The sequence below is a fragment of the Cricetulus griseus genome, assembly GCF_003668045.3.
Source record: "Cricetulus griseus strain 17A/GY chromosome 1 unlocalized genomic scaffold, alternate assembly CriGri-PICRH-1.0 chr1_0, whole genome shotgun sequence".
Lineage (NCBI taxonomy): Eukaryota > Metazoa > Chordata > Mammalia > Rodentia > Cricetidae > Cricetulus > Cricetulus griseus.
In genome coordinates, this window is record NW_023276806.1 from 229,092,534 (window position 1) to 229,116,022 (window position 23,489).

The following is a 23,489-nucleotide window of genomic DNA, read 5'->3' on the forward strand; positions in this document are numbered from 1 at the left end:
ATGTCCTGTGCCGCACTGGCTGGATCGAGCTACATTCATGGACAATATGAATTTATCTTCAATGGCTATGATTATCTTGCACTAAATGAGGACCTGAGTTCTTGGACTGCAGTGGGCAAGGCAGCTGAGATTCTGCACCAAGAGTGGGAGAAGGCAGGTTATGCAGAATATTGGAAGTATTTCCTGGAGGGCAATTGTTTGAATTCACTCCGCTCACAGCTGAAGTACGGAAAGGAATTTTTGCTGAGAACAGGTAAGGAAGAAATCAGCCTCATCTGTTATGAGACTGCAACCCTGTCCCTTGGGGATTCTTCCTCTGCAGGGAGAAGTTGGAATACTAATTTGGTCTTTCATGAAAGGGGAAGGGTGTCATGGGTTTCCTAATTCAACAAGAGAGAGGGACTCTCCAGAGACAGAAATCTTCTCTCTGGAAGTTTCAGTCTGCCAGTTAAGCAGCAGTTCCCTTCCATTTGCATTTTGAATCTGACCTCAATGAGGCCTGTACACTGTCCATGTACATTTGCATTCTGACCCAGTGTTGCTGAGTTTCAGGCCCCATCATGCAGAACCAAAATCCACATTCCTAGAGGGAGATCCAGAGTCTCCTGCTCCATGCTGGCTTATGCTGGTACTGAAATTTTCCAATGAAGAGAGTACCCCATCCTTATCCTGAGTTTAGGACGCTGTGTGGGTCTACTTCTCTCATTCTAGCGAACTGTCCCTTCCATTCAAAAGAAGGTTACATGAACATTAATGGATCTACAAAGAATTAGACATACCTGAACTTTTCAATTTTATCCCTTCAGGTACCCTGAAATTACACATGACCCATAAGGTCAGAGCTGATGGGAATATCACTCTAAGGTGCTGGGCCCTGAACTTCTACCCTACTGAGATCACCCTGACCTGGCAGAAGGATGGGAGCAACCAGAATCTGGACATGGAGGTGATAGAGACCAGGCCTTCAGGGGATGGGACCTTCCAGAAGTGGGCAGCTGTGGTGGTGCCTCCTGGGGAGGAGCAGAGATACACATGCCATGTGCAGCATGAAGGGCTGCCTGAGCCCCTCACCCTGAGATGGGGTAAGGAGTAGATGTGAGCACAGAGAAATCACAGAGAGTGGGAGTCCTTGGGAGACTGGAGCAGGGTCATGACCGACAGCTGGAGGTCAGAGTCCTCACTGTTTCTTCCATTCTTCCCTCAGAGCCTCCTCAGGCCTCTGTCCCCATCATGCCAATTGTTACTGGCCTGGTTCTTGGAGCTGTGCTAATGGGAGCTGTGGTGACTTTTCTGATATGGAAGAAGAGGAATAAAGGCAAGAAAAGGGCAGGGCAGGATGATGTGGTAGACTTTGGGGAGCCCCTTTTGAGGGCCTTACCCTGCCTGGGGAGTGGAGGGGGGATGGGTAGGGGCAGGTGGGATGTTGGGAGGGAGGGAATGGAGACGGAGTAGGGATTGACATGTGAAGCAAGCTTGTTCCTAATTTGAACTAATAAAAGAATAAAATAAAAAATAATAAAAAAGAAAAGGGCAGGGTCTGAGTTCATGTCTCTGTGGGAATATGAAGCCCAGCTGAGAGTGTGCCCTGCCACATGAGAGCAAAGTTTCATCCACACAGCGGCTTATTCTGTCATGTGCTGAGGAGCTGACATTAACTTCATTGTGAAGCATAAAGGAAACAATGAACAGATTCATCATTGCAATGATAGAGGTGGTAGAGACCTGATCCTCAGCTCCCAGAGGTCAGATGGAAAGGTTCCCACTGAGAACAGATAACCAGGAGTCCAGTTAGTCCTCTTCATGTGCAGTCTTCCATCAGGTTTCCTTATCTTTTGCTAGATCTACCGTCACAGTTCTGGAAATTTCCCTGAGATAAACCTCTGAGATTCCTCTAGGCCTTCTAGATCCTAATGATTCCATGAGATCTAAAAAACGGATGATTCCTGCATAAAATGAAAGGCAGTCATGTTCTGGCTTGCCATTGCCACAATGGGTACTTATCCATAAGACACCCGTGGCAGTACACAAAGGAGGCCATGAAAGTTATCAGCCATCCTATACTTCCTCATTTAGTTACAGTGTCAGCCTGTTAGATCTGCTTTTGTATCACCTTCTACTGGGAGGTCAAGTTTCTAGGATGTCCAGCCTTGTGTTTGAGCTTTAAAAAGTGACCCTAAAGGGCCTGGAGTGAGAGAGACATGGAGGTCAGAGGATAGAATCCTGGGGCATGGGCATTCCTGGGACTGGTACAGTTTGAGTGTGCGATGGACTATTCAGAATGTCACCAATTAAGACACTGAACTGAAAGTATTCATTGTTCTTTTCTTCGACAGGTTAAGACAACTGGACTGAACCTACAGACAGGATTTGTTCAGTTTTCTCTTTTCCCACTATGTCCTCAAGACCTGATGACTTCTCTTCTCTCATCTGACTGTTACTATGTGTCTGTCTCCTGTGAGTACAGTGTAACCAGGTGATGAGTGCAGCCCTGTCCTGAGCAGCAACAAGTCCCATCCACACACTGATCATCATTCCTTCCCCAGTCACCATTGTTGTTCCAACAGAGGCTGGGCGGGCAAACCTCCATCCCTGATAGTTTAGTTTTCACTAAGCTACAACTTAATTCATGTCCCTTGAAATTAAACAATTTCTATGGTTATAAAACTTCTTTCAGAGAGGGTATGTGACTGGTATACTAAAGATGAGTAAAACTTGATGAAGAAAATAAAGTCTCAGACAGAAACTTACGGAGTCCTGTGTACTGTACTAATTCCATTGCCTCCTGGGACAGTTAAAGGATGTCTGGGTCCAACTGGAGCCTGTGCCCGCACAATTGTTGTTCCTTCCACCCTGTGCTCTCACCTGGTCCCTTCCCAACTCTGTCATCTTGTTATCGCCTAATGCATGTTTTTTAGTTAAACCTGTTCTACCAGAACATGTGATCAGAAGTTCTCAGGCATTTGTAGTGTCTCTCCATTGTCTGTGCTGTTCTGTCATGTTAGCAGTCAGCCTCTTCAGTCTCCAGTTTGATGTTTCATCAAGAGATGTTTACATTCCTGGTTCTATATGAATTACATTTTTTTCAGTTCTTTGTTTGAGGCTAATGTCATTGTCTTCTGCTTTCAACATGCACTGACACAACTAGGGAATATTTCTGTCTTTGTCCACCAATGGAAGTCTGTGGTAGTCTCAGCAAATCAATCAAGAGTTCAAGCCTGGTTTCCAACAGAGTAGGGACTATGATTGGACAGTAATACCAGTGAGAGGAGACTATGCCAGCAAAAGAATTATAAGTTCAAGATCAACCCTGGCCTTGGTCTGAGTTCCTTTGTCCAAAAAATGTCATTACTATCTCATTAATAAATGAACTAATAAAAAATGTAACTTGATCAGAGAAGGACAAAGATTTGCTATGCTAATACCAACCCAAAGAACTCTCAACTAAATATTTGAATCTCAGGCAGGAAGTAGATTGATGTAAATAAAAAGTTATGTGGAATATTCGAGTAGCCTAATACCTGATGATAAACTGCTTAAATCACTAGAGGGTTTCATTGAAGTCACAATGAAATCCATAGGATTTAAGGGCATCCAAAAACTTAAAGTGAAACTGGAAACCCTTCCATATGAAGTAAGGGAATCCTATGATAACAACTGTCTTCAGAGAGGGTCACAGCAGAGAGAATAAGAGCAATGGTATAGATGAAATGAATAGTATTCTGTGTAAAACTCAGATAATTGACAGTCTAGACACTTTATACAATGCTTGAGAGACAGAGAATCTTTCAGTTCCAATAGAACATTAATCAAGAGAGAGTGTATTTGTGGCCTGAAAGCACAGTTGAGCATTTTCTCTAGTGTGCTTTTCTGGATCCCAGAGGTAATGCATAGGGCAGATTCTCAAACTCATGTTAAACATTATTGAAAGCAGAGCCCCTAAAGAGGGGAACAGGGGAGGAAAGTCAGTTTCTGATTCATGTGATGGGTTCTTCATCAATGGGTGTCTATGTAACAGACTACCTGCCTCCCTTGGGAGCACATTTCCAAACAATCCCTAGAGTCTTTCAACAACAGGACATGGCACCATCTTCATCCATGAGAGGACGAGTGAGCTCATCTGCCCCTTTCCCTCATTTCTGTACAGGTGTCATGGTGCTTGTTTTCTTCTTGTGTGCAGAGCTTACATATCTTTCTTTTGTTTCTGGCTGATCCATTTCAGCATTCATGCTGACTTGACATCCTGGCCAATATATCTCTTACCAGGGTCCAACCTGGAAGAGAGTCAGGTGCTGGCCTCACAAAGCTCCCCAAACCCACATACCTCAGAAGCAATGTGTCCAGGCCTGGCCTCTGGGAAGCTACTTGGAACACAGGCCTTCAGGCAAGGATGTGACTCCCAAGATGAAGCCTCTGATGCAATAAATGGAGCACATTGGTCCTGAGGACAGGAATGGGAGAAGAGGGTCACCTAGAACCGAGGCCCCGTATCACCCAAAGATCTGAGATCTCAGTTCTTCCAGTAGAACTGGAATGATGTCTCAGACATGATTGCCTCCTAACCACAACCAGAAGGATAAGAATTCCCAAGCCCTGCATGTTTCCACTGAGGAACAAATGTGCAAGTTTTCCCGAAGGTTACCGTTATCTGACCTTATCTTCAAGAGGTGAGGATCTCCTAACTCTCAGTTCCCAAGAGAGTTAGAGTGGATTGATATGAGACATAGGCATAACTACCTTTTAGAGCCAAACAATTTAAAAGTGTGTAAAGACACATTGAGATCAAAATGCTCTGGAATAGTTGACATATTGTCCCCTGTGTTTGGACTCAGAAGAACATTTCAAAAGAGGACAGGACATGGGTCAGTGTAAATCAAGATGTCCCAAGACACTGCCTTGTGGACACCAAGACATATAGCTGGGTCAGAATGCAGAGAAGAGTTGTACACATTTATAGATCCCAAGAGTTAATCATTCCATCATGTGACTAAAAATTTCTCTCTGTCTCTCTGTCTCTCTGTCTCTCTGTCTGTGTCTCTGTCTCTCTCTCCAACTCTCTCTCTCTCTCAGCCTCTCTCTCTCTCTCTCAAATTGGTAATTCTTAGAGAAGCCAATCATCCTAAACCAGATCAGGGTTATAGAGTGAAGAGAGACCAGTACTGACCCAGACTCTACTTATAAAGCAAAAAGCTGTACCCCACACCCTTCAAATGCTACTACTGGATCTATGTCTTTACAACTTAGGAGTGTTGGGCTCCAACTGAAGGCAATGATGTAATTATATCACTAAACCCAAGATAAATGATAAATGGGTGTTTATTGGGGAACAATTACACAGAAAACTACCAGAACTGCCAGAGCGTTTCCCTGATCTCCCTACTGGATCTCCTGACCCAAAAGAAAGAGTGCACAAAGGAAAGCCATGCCTCAGGATTCTCTCTTTCCCCTCAGTCAGCCTGAGCCACACTCAAAGGGATGTGGCCTTTATTTCATGTCCACAGATCAGATGTGTAGAGAGACACTGTAGCCCTGCCTCCTAGGAGCTAGGTACAGGTGTACTTGACTACACCTGCCAGGGCGTGGTCGGGGAGGTTCAGGATCATGAGTGGGGAGTTCTTAAGGGGGCAGCAGACACGTGGGAGGTCCTCTCTCTGGTCTCCCTAGCCTGCTGCCTCTGGACACTCTCTGGCTTGCGTTTGGGTGGTGTTTATCTGAACAAAGTTATTCAGAGACTACAGCTCGACTTCAATTTCGCTATACAGATGCCTAAAATGATATATTTTCTGTGATTTATTAAAGCCACTAGAAATCAAAACAGCAGAGGAGCCCATAGTAGTTAGCCATAGAAGTCAGGCACACACCTTTAATCCCAACAGCCACAGAGCTAGGTGGTGGTGGTACACACTTTTAATCCCAGGACTCAGGATTAAGAGGCAGATGGATCTCTGTTAGTTCACGGCCACACTGAGCTAAATGAAATTGATCCAGTCCTCAAGAGAAGCAGCTCTCACAAGATGATCTCAGCACCGGGGATCACACACCTTTAATTCCAGGACTCATGAGGGGTGTTTGAGACAGGAACAAGGTCTCAGACCTAGCATTCATTCTCAGTCCACACTGAGGGTGGGAAGACACTGAAGTCTCAGGATTCTCCAGCCACACTGAGGAAAGGCAGCAGCTGAGTTTTGGTGGAGCCAGGATCACCTTACAGCTTAAAGCTTGAACCCCAATATCTGTCTCTAGGTCTTTTATTTATTGTGTTACACCAACCTTGAGTTGCATGTGTTGTGTTGAACAAACAGAGAATTTACTATGCAGAGTCAAATGTGTTGTGTTGAACAAACAGAGAATTTACTATGCAGAGTCAAAAAGGACAGTACCACTTACGAGGAGGCAAGTTGTAGGTGACAGGTGATGCACATTAAGAGTATTGGACAGCTCAGGGGACCGTTTTACTGTGGTGCTTATCCTGTCCTCACTGTGATGGTGAGCTGTGTGCTGTGAGAGATTTTTCAGGACATGAAGGATTCCTCCAGCTGGGCTGCAGATCAGGGATTTCTGTAACTTCTCCCAAGAGCAGCACCAGTTGGGACCAAGTGACCAAATAATTGAGCCTCTAGAGGATTTTACCATTGAAACTGTGTCCCCAGTTTCATTTTAGTTTTGTTTATTCCACCCAACCTGGGATTTCTGGGAAGAAGAATCTCAATTGTTAAAAGGCTCCAGCAGATTGCCTGTAGAATCTGTTTGGCATTTTCTTGATTAGTGATTGATGTGGGAGGGCCCAACTCACTGTTCATGCACCAAAGGCTGGGAAGTTTGTCCTGAATTATATAAAACGCAGTCTGAAGAAGACAGTAAGCAGCATTCTTCCAAGGATATTGCTTCAGTTCCTGCTTCAGGTTCCCTGCCTTGAGTTCCTGGTCTAAAGTCTGCAGGGGTGGATTGTGACCTGGGAATTGAAAGACCAAGTCAACTCCATTTGGCTATGGTGTTTTGTCATACAAAATCAGAGTAATTCCAGGCTTTGGTGGCTCATGGCTTTAATCCTAGCACTCAGAGGCAGAGGCAGGCAGATGTCTATGAGTTTTAAGGACAGCCTGGTCAACAGAGTGACTTTTAGGACAACCTCCAAAGCAATACAGAGAAATTCTGTCTCAAAAAAACAAAAAGAAAAAAAAAACAAATTTTAGCTAGGCAGTGGTGGCTCACACCTTTAATCCCAGAACTCTGGAGGCAGTTGCACACAGATCTCTGTGAGGTCAAGACCCACCTGGTCTATAAGAGTTAGTTCCAAGAAATCCTCTAAGACCAAAGAGAACCCCTGCCTTGAAAAAGCAAACAAAAGGAAAGAAAGAAAGAAAGAAAGAAAGAAAGAAAGGAGGAAAAGAAAAACAGTGTAACCCACACCACAACTGGGCATGTATGACAACTCCACAACTACCCAAACTCTTTTTTAACAGAGGGCACACGTTTATGGTTTAGTTGTAGTTGTTATTTATGTGTAGGTACATGTGGGCACAGTACATGCCAGTCGATTGGAGGTGCATGTGGAATCCAGAATATAGCATCAAAGCTCATGGAGCTGGAGTTACAAGCGATAATTCATAGCCCTTTTTTGATGTTTGGAAATGATCTCAGGTTCTCTATAAGAGCCATTATGATTTTAAGAAAAGAAGCCACCCTTCCAAACACAGGATAATGATGCTTCTACTCTTTGATGAATCCCAGGGCCTAGAACAAGTGCAGGCACTTTGTAGATTCTACAGCATTACTGGGGAGTAGATCTGAGAAGCAGACCTCCTAAAAGTAAAGACTAGAGAAAGAAGGCAGGTTGCTTGTTGATGTGGTGGATATAATCTCTCTCATGTATGTGAGACATTTTATACTGCCTAGGCCTGGATACGTTTCTCTAGTAAGTCCCAGAACCCCCTCTACATCTAGGACACAGCGTCAAGGCTCTGGGCAAGTGCTGAAAATGAGCCATATCTGACCTCACAGCCTTTAGTGTCAGCAGAGAGGGACAACTTAGGTAGAGGAAGTTTCCCTCATTCTGCATGCCTGTTGCTTCCCATTTCCCACTCAGCCATGGAATAGTTATACAGCCATGGGAGCAGCCCCAGGCCACAGACATAAACTCTGGCACCAATATAAAACCAGAACAAAGCAATGATGATTGTGTGAACACAGATGTGACAAGAAGAGGCCACATCTGCATAGATACCAAGAAAAGGACAGGGGAAATTACTCTGGGTCCTTAATCTTAGAGATACTAAATGGTGTCCATAGCATGAGTGGTATGATGTTCTTTAGAAGTTCCCCCATGGATTTACAGAGTATTGTGGTGCATGTATTAGTCTAGGGGTCTCTGGATGGTCACCCTGGTGTCATAGGGAGAAACTCAGTTGTATTTGTACATTGGAATCCTCAGAGATATCTCAGTAGTGCATTGTCTTTATCAACTACTGCTGATTTTACTCTCGGTGTTTCTTGGACATGGTATGTATGGCCAAAGACAGGACAACCACCTCCCATCCTAAATTCCTACATCCTCCTTCAGATCCCTGTCATATCTGATCACCAAGTAGCAGAGACTTAGTACAGGTGGCCTCATCTGGACAATAAAAAATCATGACACAAGAGTAAGGCAATGAAAACCCAGAATCAGAGACCAAAGATGGACACTTTAGTGAGGTACACAGTCCTTTTTTACTTTCCTTCCTTGATCCTGTCAGCTATATCAGCATCTGGTCTAGGATGTTGTGAACAGGACCAGTACAGTAATCACAGTAAGCAACTTGTCCCCAGACACTGCTCCCAGGATACCAGGCCCTAGAGCTGGGTCTAAGGCAAGGAAATAAGACTCTAGAGATTCCTCTCACCCTAGTTAATCTTTCCATGACTCAACCCACCAGGTCTCTGTCACTGCCACCGGGAATCTTATAGAAGCATCATCCTGATAACATAGTTATAAAGTGGGCAAGGGCCAGTCTGGACTCCCTCCAGCCATGACACTTCTCTGCTCTTTCCTCTGAGGCTAGACTCCTGCAGCCCTGGTTCATATTCAGATTAGTGGGCTACTTGTTAGACAAGCTGATTGTGGGAAACAATAGAGATCTTGTTCTTGCTCTGCCACTGAAGCCTGAGCAGAGAAGGTGACTGTCACCTGGTAGATAACAATCCAACAACTCAGAAGACTGTTTGTAAAATGTCACTTGGCGACTTCTCTGATTGACTGTTGTCTGGAGAGGCTTTTCTATAATCTCTCCTGTGCTTTGTCTGTTTGTAATTTTTTTAAATCTTTGGCTTGCCTCCTCTTTTCCCCTTTAATTCATTTATTTTTCATTCTTATTTTGTTTGCTTGTTTGCTTTTCAAGACATGATTACTCAGTGTAGACCTGTCTGTCCTGGAACTTGCTTAAAAGTAGCAGAAGCATAGAATAGGGACCTATTTAGGGGCTGCCCACAGGTCAAAAGGGAGGGACATCCCCTTTAATATCCCAGGACCTATGAGGAAGCTCACCTCACATTTTCTCTCATTGTCAGAGGCTTCCTGCTATGTCCTGTTTTGAAAAGTAATCTAGGGTTTGCTGGAGAAGGAACTCCTTTCCTTAGGTAGCTAGACTTTTCCAGAGACACACATGGAGAAAGAACACTGTCACAAATCAGAGCAGTCTGCTTTGCCTGTCTAGGCCTCCTGTAGGGGATTCTGGCCCTCGGATGTGTAAGAATTAGAGAAGCTACCTGTGCTTGGCACTGTTCCAGGCCTCTGAGGTCCAGAACAGAAAGAAGAGAAAATGCTGAAGTGTTCTTTAGGATTCCAGATGTGGTCTGTCTTGGTGAAGTTTCACAGGACCTGAAGTCTCTGTATCTTAATCCTTGCATAAAGAGTCTTCATGTGTCAATGATGTGTAGCACATCTGATAAAAACCCAGAGACAGATCAGAGAAGCAAACCAGCCAAGGCACTAGAGAGTTAACACCTCTACCAATGCTCAGACTGAAGCAGTGATTCACCCAACCTGAGACTGCACTGCACTGCTCTCCACCAAACCTCAGACTCCCTCAGAATGCAGTCAGCTCCTGTCTCTTCCTGCTTTTATTCCTCTCTAGTTCTGGGACTAAAGGTGTGTGATCCCAAGTGCTGAAGTCACCTTAGTGTGAGCCCTGTTTCTCTTTTAGACTGGATCAATTTCATGTAGCTCGGTGTGGAGTGGAACTAACAGAGATATGTCTGCCTCTGGCTCCCAAGTCATGGGGTTAAAGGTGTGTACCATTACTGCCTCGCCTCTATGTCTGTGGCTAGCTTTGCACTCTGGTCTCCAGGAAAGCTCCATTTATTACATCATATACAAAATATCACCACAATGATGTTAACTTTTTCTGGTCATGCCACAGACTGCAACTACACCACTCCTTATTTTCTCTCTGCTGTGCCCTTTTCTGTAGACATGGGTTAACATGGTTTTGCCATACTTCCTTTTGAAGCATTTCCAATTCACTGAAAGTGACTGGATACTCTGCTAGCCCTTGTTTAGACATTAAAGTCTTCAATATTATATTCTAGGGACTGAAGACACCCATCATAAGACATTGCCCAATATGAGTAATTTCCATACCCTTCCTTACATTGGCATACTTTCTATCATAAATTCAAATATCTGGTTGAGATTTCTTTGGATTGGTATTAATGTAGGGGAGTCTCATACATCTCTAACTACATACTTTTTTAGGTTTAGATACTTAGTTTTCATAACTTTCTCTGGAGACAGCCTTTCAGAATGCATCCCAGGATGACCTTGAACTGGAAACAATCCTTTTGACAATGCCTTCTGTGTGGTGGAATTGAAGGCATGTTATTAACACCAGGTTCCATCAGAAACCAGAATTGGACTCTCACAACTTAAGTGAACATACCACAGGGATCCACAGCAGGCTAATGACACAAACACTCCCTACTGCCTTCAGTAACAATAGGCACCCAGAAAAGAATGACACCAACTCAAATACAGTACTGAGAACTAGTGTAATATCCTGCAAAACCATGGACATAGAGATCTCTTCATGGCATATCAGACTCAAGCCCGAGCAGGCTGACTATCAATAGAAAGAACAGCACAGCCACTAGAAAAGGCCTAGGAGTATCTGAGGTATTTTTGATCAAGTCCTGGTGAAAAAATGTTTATTGTGGAACAGGGATGAGGAACTAGCAAGATAACACAGGTGAGAATTAGTCATGAGAAAGCAGACGGTGGACTGAGAAACAATTGCATTTCCCAGGCCACATTTGGCTTCATACAGCCTCCAACTGTCATTATAGGAATTAGCACAACAAATGTGAATACTATACTTAATGGAATTAGCACAACAAATATGGACACTATAAGGTTTTGATCCTTAATTTTCTCCATCAAGTTTTACTCATCGTTACTACACAAATCAGTCACCTAGCCTGGCAAGAAGCTATACCACCCCAAACAAACTGTACTTTCAAGAAAGAAGCCTGAAGTGTAGCTCAATGCAAACTGCAGTTCCATCAAGGATGGGGGTTGTCCATGATAGTAGGTGTTAGGACAGGAGAGATGAGTGGAGAAGACACACAGTTAAGTGTGGGAATAGGAATTGTTGACAATCAGGGAAGGACTGAACTCATCACCTGCTTACTGTGCTCACACAAGGGTCACATAATCAGAGTCAGATGCAGAAAGAGAAAGAACCAGGTCTGTGAGTCTCCTTCTAGGATATGGACTTCTGGTTCTGATTGGGTGAGGACAGAGAGAATCAGCAATACGGGAGTGAGACCTCCATAGTCCTGCTGTGTGAACAGTGCACAGGTCTGGGAGAGGCCATGCTTCACACTAGGGATGAAAGAGAACTTCTGCTTTTTGGACAGACTGAACTGTCCTGACAGAAGTGTGAGCCCTGGGAGAGCCCCTCTCTCATGCTGAATCAGGAGCACTCTTGCACCTGTGTTGCAAGGCAGAGTCCTTATCCCAGCTGCTGTCTGCTGAGGAGAACTCCTCAGGGGACAGGAGCTACAGTCTCAGAGAAGATGGACCAGTTCCCTTCCTTACCTGTTTTCAGCAAAATCTCCTTCCCTTTCTCAAGATGTTTTTGGAGAATGTTCATGCAGGTGTCCTCTAGGTATGTCTTCAAGAATTCTGCTGAACCCCGTATCTTCCACTGGCTCCTGATGACTTTTGCTGCCATGCCAACCACTGTCCAGGTGATCAGGTCCTAGTTCAGGGCAATGTATTCGCTGGCATCATAGATTAATTCCTAGTATCCACCACTGAAGTACCCTGCAGGCAGCAACATGCATCCATGGGTCATCTGAACTGTGTGATATCCTGGCCAAATCCCCACTCTCAGTGACACACACAGTCCAGGCCCCTTGATAGGCGACTCCATTTGGTGGATCTAGCCCATTTGACTTTTCTAATTGGCGAGATTTGGACTTAAGCTACACAGAAATCCAGGTGAGTGTCCTATGGCTCTCTGGAGTCTATACTCCAGGGGCCACATTTTCTGAGGGTGAACCTCAGACATGGTGACCAGCATCAACCCCATGGGGGACCTTAAGGTTGGGATTTCTGATTGGAGTTCACTCACCAGTTTTGCTCTGGTTGTAGATGAGGGGCACTGCTTTTAGTTCTTCTGTCAATTGCTTTGTGAGATTCAAGGCTCTCTGTGTCTCATACTCCCAAAACTGTGGTGTCTCCTGATGCATCCATGTAGCTCCAGGTTTCATCCTTGGCTTGTTGGTTCTGCTCTTGTATCCCATGAACAGGGTGTCATACACATAGCCAAGGTAGGTAGGTGTACTAGGACTCCACCAGGCCAGGCCAGGTTAGGAGGGTTTGGAGAAACTACATCGTGTGTGAGCGTAGGTGAAATGGGCCTTTAGTTTCTTACCTTCCTACTGAGATCCCATGCTGATGCCTGGGGCTCCAGTTTGGGGGATTCAGCAGGAGTTATGAGTCAGAATGCAGAATGGAAAAGGGAACAGGGTAGTCTAGCTGGGATTGAGAGAGACAAGTTCCCTGGTGATACTACCCTGAGGTAGGAGTCCTGTTGCTGCTCTGGATAAGGTCCTTTCCCTCCTTTCCAACCAGCACTCATGCTGTTGACAATTGGTTGGGGCCAGGGCGGCCAGGAGCAGCAGCAGGAGAGACTGGGGTGCAAGGGTCTCCATCCTGTAGGATGAGAGCAAACCGAGTCTCTGCTTTGTCTGTTCTCACTACAATCTTGATGTGGAAGAGTCTGATTGGCGTCTCTACAAATTCCCAATGGAAGTGAAACAGACCTTACACATTGGGTCATGGAGAGATAAAAACCTGGAGGAGGAATCTCTAGGGCCCTGATTCTTCAACTCAGATCCATCTCTGTGTCCTGGCATCCTTGGAGAAGTTTTGGAGGACAAGTGGCATACTCTGATCTTTGTCCTGCTGGCTCTGGTCACAACATCCTTCTGTATTCAACTCACAGACACTGTTGAGTCAGCAATTCTCAAACATGTCCATATTTTGATGTCTACATAGTTTAGAAATATATTTGCTCTCCAAGGCACTCCTGATTATGTATATTGTATCAAACCATGTTCATCATGTTAGGAACTGAGAATTTTTGAGATATTTCTTATATGAACACATTAATAACAAAGTGTATATAAGCAGAATGTTTACAAAAAGTAATGAGTATTTTCCAAAGTATACTGATATGGTGAAAAGATGTAGACATTCCTTCCTTCTCTTGTCCTCATCTTCACCACTAAAAATTCCTCAGATTCTGATTCTCCCTTTTAACATCTCAGTTTTACTTATAAATTGCAAAATACAGCTTCACAGAAATATGTGGGAAGATCATTTTTAAGAAAATTCAGTTTGTGCTTATGTGGATACTCACTTGTCTGTGTGTGGGGGGAGTGCAGTTGTCTCTGGGGGTTAGAAGAGAGTGTTAGAAACCCTCAAGGAGAATGCACAGGAATTGTGAGCCCCCAGACTACTGGACACCAGCTCTGTTCCACTTTACAGATGAGCCATCTCTGCAGGCACAGTGGGGACACTTTTAGTAATATCTTCAGATGATTTTCTTTCTTTTCAGGCTGACCTGCAACTCACAGACCTCTACACACCTCCTCCTCTCTACTGCTGAGTTTCATATCTCACATTTCCTAATGTTGGGATCATAGGTGGATTATAAAACCCACATTCAGGAGCACCTTTGAGGGCAAATCAATATCTAAGGTTGTGTACGCATCCTGACAACCCAGTGGTTGAATATTACTGACTCATTGGACTTTGGTCTGTATTTAGAAGGTTTTGTGACAAAGACCAGGAGGCCAGTATCAGAGCAAGCAATTCGTCCTCTGACACTGCATGTGGATCCTGGACACCAGGACTGTGTCTGAGCTAGGGAGTTAGGGCCCTAGAGTTTCCTCTACCAGGAGTTCACCTTTAAAACTACCCAGCCCAATAGGTCTCTATCACTGCCACTGGGAATTCTTAGAGAAGCCAATTAGTCTCCTGAATGCCAAGACTATAAATTGAACACAGACCAGCAGAGACTGTGCTCTTACCCACGAAGCAGGATGAAGACCCCTGAGACCCAGGCTCTCCTCTTGCTGCTCCTGGCTGCATTACTCAGTCTCCAGAGGGAAAGATTGTGTGTCTGGAGAGAAAGGCTCCAACTTGGAAGAGCAAAGGGAATCCATCCCTGCAGGGGCAGTACTAGGGATGGCTTGTGCCCTGGCTAGCCAAGCCATCACCCTCTGCTTCCATTTCCTTTCTGCATCTTAGCCCTGCTGCCTTCTCTCCTCTCCTCCCCACTCATCTCTTCTCTGTCCCAACAACCAAATGGGCTCCAAGAAGGAGGGCTAGAATTTCACTTAATGCTGCCCTAGGCTCAAACTCCTTGCTTTATTTCCAAAGACTCTTGACTTAGCCGAGCCTCATGGAGCCCCAGTACATTTTAGTTGGTCTGGTGGACCACACACAGTTCCTGAGATTCATCAACAGACCAGAGACCCCAGACCTGGATCCCCACTTGCCATGGATTGAGCAGTAGGATCCAGAGCATTGATAGAGGCAGACACAGAGCCCTGAGACTCAGAAAACACTACACAGATGAACTGAAGAAAGTGCTCCCTATCTACATCCAGAGTGCCACTAGTGAGTGAACCCTCACCAGAAGTCCCAACCTTCATGGTCACCCTTGTTCAACATCTCTGATATTTACTGCAGAAGTGTAACCCAAAGAGTCTGTAGACTCCAGTGAGCTACGGGACACTGACCGGGTTTAAGTCTAAATATGGCCAGGTAGAAAGGCCATGTGGGGTATGAAGGACACACTGAGGGTCCCACTAAGGGAACTGGCATGGTTAGAATGCCTGAGAGAGGGCACTTGGCCAGAATATCTTATAATCCAGGGGAAGTATGCTCTGATGTGCTGCCTGGAGGGTACTAGCACTGAGGATAGTGGGAATTAGTCTACAATGGCCTGTTCCAGTGCACTCAGGAGCAACAGGAGGAGCTCCTGGGGAACAAATGTGTCCTTCCTGTGTGATGGGTGGAGACTGACTCTCTGCTAGTCTGTGTTCACTTTATCATAAATCTTGATACTAAGGAGGCTGATTGGTTCTCTATGAATTCCCACTGGTAGCAATAGAGAGCCTTTGGGTTGGGTCACGGAAAGATGAACTTCTGGAAGAGAAATCTCAAGGATCTACTTCCCTGGCTCAGATCCAGCTTTGATCTGTTAACCTGGGGCACCTCCTGGGGATGAGTTGACTTACCCTGCTCCCTTTTGTCCCGGTGTGGCTCACAGTATCGTTCTGTATCCTGACCAGATGCCAATGAGTAAGAAATTCTCAAAGTTTCTCGGGATCTCTACACAGTCTTAGAAATCGTTCAGCCCTCAAAGGAACTCATGTTTATAGACATTGTGCCGGTGAATGATCTCCACATTGAAATTGTGAGATTTGAGACAATTGCTGCATTGAGCACAACAATAACAAATTCCGCATAATTAGATATTTTTAAAAAGGAACAAGTATTTTCCAAAATATAATAATCGGGTGGAACTATTACATTTTAGCACTTCTGCCAGTTTCAATCCTCATTTTTCCACTGGAGACCAAGTGGATTCTGAATCCATTCTCTCACAGTTCTATTGTACTTACAGTATACAAAAGGCAGTTTCCCAGAAATATAAAGAAAGGACATTTTAAGAATTTATTTTTTATATTTTGACAGATGAGGGGTTGGTGAATATCTTTTCCCAATCTGTGGGCTGCTGTTTTGTCCTGTTGAGTGTGTCCTTTGCTGTACAGAAGCTTTTCAGTTTCAAGAGGTCCCATTTATTAATTGTCTATCTCAGTGTCTGTGGTACTGGTGTTATGTTCAGGAAGCAGGCTCCTGAACCAATTCCTTTGATGGTACCACCTACCTTCTCTTCTAAGAGGTTCAGTGTGGCTGGATTTATGTTGAGGTCTTTGAACCATTTAGACTTAAGTTTTGTGTATGGTGATAGATATGATTCTATCTGTAGTCTTCTACATGCCAGCATCCAGTTATGCCAGCACCATTTATTGAAGATGCTTTCTGTTTTCCATTGTATAATTTTAGCTTCTTTGTCTAAAAATCAGGTGTTTTTAGGTGTTTGGTTTAATATCAGGGTTTCCAATTCAATTCCATTGGTCTACCTGTCTATTTTTGTGCCAATACCAAGCCACTTTCAGGACTATAGCTTTACAATAGAGCGATGAAGTCAGGGACGGTGATGCCTGCAGAAGTTCCTTTATTGTACAGGGTTGTTTAGGCTGTCCTGGGTTTTATGTTTTCCCACATGTTTTTGTTTATGTGTTTGTTTGTGTGTCTATGTGTTGTGATACAAGAAGGGCAGTCGTCCTTGGAGGTGGAAAGTGGTGTTAGAAACCCTGGAGTAGAATGCACAGGAGGCTGTGAAAATCAGGTCAGACTTCTGGGATGCCAACTCTGGTGCTCTATAAGCAAATCACTTTACAGAGTATCTATCTCTCCAACCACACTGGGAACCGTTTTTATTAACATCTTCATTTGTTTTGGCTCTTTTTGTGGCTGGCGTAGAACTCACCAAGATGCACATGTGTCTGCCCCTGAGTTCTGAGACATAAAGCATGCACCACCAACCAGTGTACCTGGAGACTCTTACCTTTGACACGTTAATAGATTGACACACGTACTACCTACATCCATTTCAATGTAATGGGAAACACCATTGACTGCTTCCTAGTGTGCTAAATTGATCCATGTTAATAACAGAGTTTTGTTTATTCAGTGGCTGTAGAATTATAACTTTGTACTTTAAAAAGGAGAATATTGCTGACTAAGTTCATCAGTCTCTCAGTCAGTGTTTACACACTACATAAATAGGTCAAATCTCACCTGTTAACATTAACATAAACTTCACCAAAGTTGATGTTCATTAAGAAGTGGTTATGGTTATGGGAAGGAATTCAAGTAACCTCAAACTGGCAATATTCTCATCAGAGGTCAGAGTTTACCACTTCTGTAGGGATCTCTAGGAGGGCTGAGAGGGGAAATAATTGCTTCACATTTTGTATTTCACTAGAAATAGCAAGATTCCTAAATATATTTCAATAAACTATAGGGTGGGCAGGGAGAAAGTGTTCTACCCAAGTGTATGGCATTGACTGCAGGGTCTTAGTTTTGGACAAGCATTGTTCTTGAAGGGTCTTACTTTGGTGCAGCTATTTGGCATTCCATTCAGGTTGTTGTGGGTAAAATTTTGGTAAACTGTGAACTTGCAAATCTACCTAAGGTGTCACCCACATTATGAATTAACCTTCAATGCCATGATTGCATCACCATAAACGAAGACCTCAGCTCTTGGAACATGGTGGGCAAGGCAGCTGAGTAGCTCAGGCTTGAGTGGGAGGAGTCAATTTTTCAAACTTTATGAAGACTTACATCGAGGGTCAATGTGTGGACTCACTCCTCACAGAGCTTGACTATGGGAAGCAGATTTTGCTGAGAACACCTGAGAACAAACATTGCCCCATCTGCTCTGAAACTGGACCCCTTGTCCCATGAGGATCTCCTCAGCAGGAGCAGCTGGAACACTCACTCCTTCTTGCATCAACAGGGCAAAGAGCGTCGTGAGTTTCCTGATTCAACAAAAGAGAGGGACTCTCCAGAGCCCTGAGCCTTCTCTCAGGGCAGTTCTGTCTGCCATTAAAGCAGCAGTTCCCTTCATATCTGCGTTGTGAACCATGGCCTCTCTCAAGCCTGTACACTGTCCATGAATTTTGGAGGTATGTCCCAAGTGTTTCTGAGTCTCAGTCCCCATCCAGTCAGAACCAGAAGTCCATATAGCTAGAGGGAGATGTGGAGTCTTCTGCTCTGTGCTGGCTGATGCTGGTTCTAAATTCTATTTCCAAAGAATAGATTACCTGGTCTATATCCTGAAACTAGACTGATAGGTGGGGTCTACAGCTCTCCATCCAGCCAACTCTCCCTTCCATTCAAAACAAGGCTACATGAGCACTTGATGGGGGATACCCATCTGTATATATGTTCCTCTTATTGGTCCATGATTAAAACATTGCTTGGCAAATAGCCAGGCAGGAAGGTTAAGTGGGGCTACCAGTCCAGGGGAGGAAGGAGGGAGACAGAGGGAAGCTGGGACAGGGACTCCATATAGAGACCCAAAAGAAAGGATGCACAAGGCATTCATTGTTAAGATAAGACCATGTAGAGATACATAGATTAGTAGTTATAGAATAATAATCAAGAGAGAGCTAGCACCTAAGAAGCCCTATCCATTGGCCAGCAGCTTATACGTTAACATAAATCATTGTATGTTTATTTGGGGCTAATCGACTGTGGGAACACACTGTAAAGAATCTCCAGCTACAAACCCTGATGGATCCCAGGAGGAATGCAAAAGGACTGAATTCTCCAGTTTGTTATCCTCAGATATCCCACAAATACATGTGACACATAAGATTAGAGCTGAGAGGAAAATCACCCAGAAGTGCTTGGCCCTGAACTTCTACCCTGCTGAGATCACCCTCACCTGGCAAAGGGATGGGAAAAATCAGACGCAGGACATGGAGGTGACAGACACCAGGTCTGCAGGAGATGGGACCTTCCAGAAGTGGGCAGCTGTGGTGGTGCCTCCTGGGGAGAAGCAGAGCTACACATGCCATGTGGATCTTGAAGGACTCCGGAGCCCCTCACCCTGAGATGGGGTAAGGACTGGGAGTGAGCACAGAGACCATCACAGAGAGGGAGGGAGTCCTTGGGAGAACTGTTGCAGGGCCATGATTGACAGCTGGATGTCAGAGGCCTCACTGTTCCTTCCATTCTTCTGTCAGAGCTCTTTAGCCCTCTAATTGTTATTGGCCTGGTTCTTGGATCTGTGCTAATGGGAGCTCTGGTGACTTTTCTGATATGGAAGAGGGGGAATAAAGATAAGAAAGGGGCAGGATCTGAGTTTGTGTCTCTATGGGAATATGAAGCCCAGCTGAGAGTGTGCCCTGCCTCATGAAAGCAAAGTTTCATCCACACAGTGGCTTATTTCTCTCTTGTGCTGATGAGCTGACATTAACCCCATTGTGAAGCATAAAGGAAATAATGAGCAGATTCATCACTGTAATGATAGAGGCGACAGAGACCTGATCCTCAGCTCCCAGAGGTCAGATGGAAAGGTTCCTACTGAGAACAGATAACCAGGAGTCCAGTTAGTCCTCTTCATGTGCAATCTTCCATCATGTTTCCTCATCCTTCTCTGGATCTGCAGTCACAGTTCTGGAAATTTCCCTGATATAAGAACCAGGAGATTCCTCTAGGCCTTTAAGTTTGTGACAATTCCATGAGCTCTAATAAAAGGCATTATTCCCAGAGTTAAAAGGCGGGGCAGTTGTGTTCAATCTTGCCAGTCCTTACACTGGGTACTCATCCCTGAGACACCTGTGGCAGTACACACAAAAGCCCATGGAGATGCTCACTCAGCCCACACCTCCTCATTTAGTTCAATCTTCATTGGAGTCCTAGTCTTGTTTCACTTTCCACTGGGTGGTCAAGCTGGTAGGATGTACAGCCTTGTGTTAACCCTTTAAAAAGTGCCACCGTAAAGGACCTGGTATGAAAGAGGGAAAGGTCAGAGGATAGAAGCCTGGGGCACGGGGACTCTAGGGATTGGAACAGTTTGAGTGTGTGATGGGCTGTTCAGAATGTCACCATTTAAGACAATATCTGAATTTCTTCCTCGTTCTTTTCTTCTACAGGATAAGGAAGCTGGACTGAGCCTAAGAGGATTTGTTGTGGTTTCTCCTCCCACTGTGACCTCAAGATCTTGTGCCTTCTCTTTGTATATGTGATGTGATGGTGGCTATGTGACTGTTTCATTTGAGCAAAATGTAACCAGATGATGAGTTCAGCCAAGTCTTGAGCAACACCAAGCCCATGCACCCCTGACATTTTGTACTCTCCAGTCATGACTGGACAGGGGCAGACTGGGAAACCCCAGTTGCTGATTGTGCTTTAGTTTCAACCAGCTACAACTTCATGCTTCTGTCATTATTAGTATTATTACTATTATTATTACTATTATCATTATTATTACTACTATTATAATTATTATTATTATTACCCAATACAAGCGTTTCCTCTGTAGCCCTGGCTCTCCTGAAAATAGCTCTGGAGACTAGGCTGGCCTTGAACTCTCAGAGATCTGCCTGCCTCTAACACTGGCTTGCAGGGGTGAAAGTTGTGAGCCACCACCGTCAGTTGCTTCTGTCTTTATTAAGCATTTTTTATGGTTGTACAACTTCTTGCCACAGTGGGTGATTTACTAGTGTCCTAAGGTGAGTCAAAGGTGATAAAGAAAATAAAACCTGAGACTCATGGAAATCGTGTGTGCTGTGCTAACTCTGTTGCCTTAGTAACAGTTGGAAGCTGTGTGCCCTCAAGTGTGACCAGGGCTGTGCACAGGTGTTGCTCAGGCACCCTGGGCTCTCAGGTAATCTCTTGCCCTCTCACTTGAGTCATCTTTCCTGATGCCCCCAATGATTCCTCCTGTTAAAACTATGGTGATATTCTGGAACTCTCTGTCTTAATTGGGGCTCTGGGAACTCCTTCTCACAGGGCAGGGATGCTTTATAGACAAAATAACCACCTTTATGAACTCAGAACAGTTTCCTTGTTCTGGTCTGTAAAACTTCCTACTTTACTTTGCTGATATTTTCACATATGTGTGGTCATCTCCCACCACTCCAGACAGCTGTTCCTGACAAAGGCCAGTGTGTTTCCTGTAGATTCAAGTGGGCTGTGGCTGTCTGTCCTTTTGTCCTCCATCTGGAGGAGGTGGGCATCCCAGACTCCTCTGTTTTTGTTCCTTGTATCTATAGGGAATGAGGTCTTTTTTTTCACAACTGAGTCTGAGTCTGCTGTCATTCTTCCAAGGGTCACCCCACTTTCTGACAGCAACAGGGGTGTATTTTTCTTTGTCCTTTAAGGCCCAGGGACCTTTGACTTCAGGAATCTCCATGTTGTTGTCACCAGACGTTTCAGGGTCAAAGCCTGGTTTTTGACAGCTATAATGAACTAGGATTGGCCAACAAAATAGGACAATTACTGACACAAGTTCAGTGAGAAAACAGAGAAAGGACATTTACAAAGTGTGGCCACAGTGGGGAGAGGAGCTAACAGACCTAGTGACTCACTCTGAGTCTCCAGGTTCATCTCTTGGTCCTGACATGAGTTCATGCTTACTTACAGGGAAAGAGGACACCCCCACCCTTTTTCTGCTCTTCAATTTTCCTCTTTTACTTTACTCATAAACCAGAGATTTCTGGGCATCACTCACCTCTTCTGATAACAGTTACCTAATTTTCCCAGTTTATTCCATGGGGATTCTTTCAAACTGTACCTATGTGCCCTCATCTACCGTGGGTTTCTTATACTGGAATGCCTGATTTCCCCACCCTTAATTCAAAGTGATAGCATCACAGGTGTGTCCTTGACTTACAGGTCTTCTGAGAAGTTGTAAACTATGACTACTTCTGTAAGAGATGGCAGGAATTTAGCAAGTGACTTGTATACTTTTGAAGTCTTCAGATAACAATAGCACACAGAGGGAAAGAAATCTGACATATTTCTCAGTTTTTACATGCTTTAAATCACTATCTTATACCTTACGATTTGTATTTACATGCCTGAAAACACATTCTCAGAACTTTATAACTTGCAGAAACTTTAAACTTTTAATTTCCATCCAACCATTTACCATGAGACACAGATGGCTGGTTCATGAAAGCAGCCATTGCAAACCAAGTAGTTTTAAATACATCAATAGTAAAAAGTTAACTGAAATCTGTTTTGTGAGTTTTTCTCCTTCAGAGTCTGGCAGCAGGGTATACTGTCTTCCTTGGTTAGAGACCTATTAGCTCCCTAGTGAAGCCTGAGCCCTGCAGCCTGATTTTTACTTATGAAGAGGAGGCAGCTGTAGCCTTGGGGGAGGAGCTAGCATGCTTGCTGCTGTTAAGGCTTCAGTCAGGCAGCCAATATCAACAGAGATATGAGAAGGATAAATTATAGCTGGACATATAATTGATAACATTATCAATTAAATTACAGAGACTGACCCATTAATTAGACAGGTTACCCGAGGCTCCCATGTTTCAATAGCTGTGTTGGGGACAGTGATGGGTCTGAGGCTGTCATACAGGACTGCATTTAATCTCCACTTGTCATAAACAACAGTAAAGGCATTTGCCTGTGAGACCCAGGTCTAAGAGATTTTTTTCTGTAGAGAAAATTCAGAAAACTGACCTTACTTTGACAAGGCAAAGTAGGGCAATCATCCCAGAAATGTCCAGTTTGGGCAGAGCCCTGGCAACAGGTGAAGCAGGGGTGAGTTTACCCCAGTGGTTAGTGTTAATACAAATCAGGTGGAGTCACTATGCCCCATCTATCTTTTTGGATACCTTAAGAGTTCCTGCCAGTAGGGGACACTTCTGTCTGTTATGGGAAACTTTTTGTTAAACATTTTAAATGCTGTATTCAGCAGATCTCTGAAGAGTTTGAGGACCATCAATCTACTAAGTAGACCCGATTTAAGCTACCCCTTGGAAACACATAAAGGAGGCTAAATAAAACTTGTCAGTAAATGAACAGTTTACAAGTTAGTAGCTTAGATAAGGTTAGGATTTTACAGCTTTATCCCTGTTAAGTTTCAACCTTAACATTTAAGTTGAATATTTAATTGAAGAACATTTAGTATCAAAATAAACCATAAATACAGTTCATAGAGAGCCTGGAAACTTTCCTGATCCTTTGAAACTATTGTTGTAATTTAAGAAGCAGCACTTGAATACAGGAAAGAGAGCAGGATGAGAGATACCATATCAGAGGGAGCCACTATAGGTCCGAGAAGAGATCTGGAACCAGGGAGATCTCCAGAGACCTACAAGGATGACACGATCTGACA

General features: G+C 44.2%; 1 protein-coding gene and 1 pseudogene across 1 annotated transcript; both read left to right on the top strand.

Moving 5' to 3' along the window:
- Positions 1 to 18,200, top strand: LOC100757524 (popy Class I histocompatibility antigen, A-1 alpha chain-like). The gene is made up of 4 exons (XM_035451418.1): positions 1 to 253; positions 807 to 1,082; positions 1,205 to 1,344; positions 18,141 to 18,200. Exons 1-4 carry the CDS (start codon positions 1 to 3, stop codon positions 18,198 to 18,200), a joined length of 729 nt encoding a protein of 242 aa, XP_035307309.1.
- A 96-nt stretch (positions 18,201 to 18,296) lies between these two features.
- LOC100757804 lies at positions 18,297 to 19,547 on the top strand (annotated as a pseudogene).
- The last annotated feature ends 3,942 nt before the right edge of the window (positions 19,548 to 23,489 follow it).

What these genes read in the sequence shown, in the direction of transcription:
- LOC100757524 (XM_035451418.1), top strand. Translation starts at nt 1, where the DNA reads ATGTCCTGTGCCGCACTGGCTGGATCGAGCTACATTCATGGACAATAT. An exon ending in GGAATTTTTGCTGAGAACAG is followed by an intron (nt 254 to 806) that starts GTAAGGAAGAAA and finishes TTATCCCTTCAG; the next exon opens with GTACCCTGAAATTACACATG. An exon ending in GGGCAGGGCAGGATGATGTG is followed by an intron (nt 1,345 to 18,140) that starts GTAGACTTTGGG and finishes TTGCATCAACAG; the next exon opens with GGCAAAGAGCGTCGTGAGTT.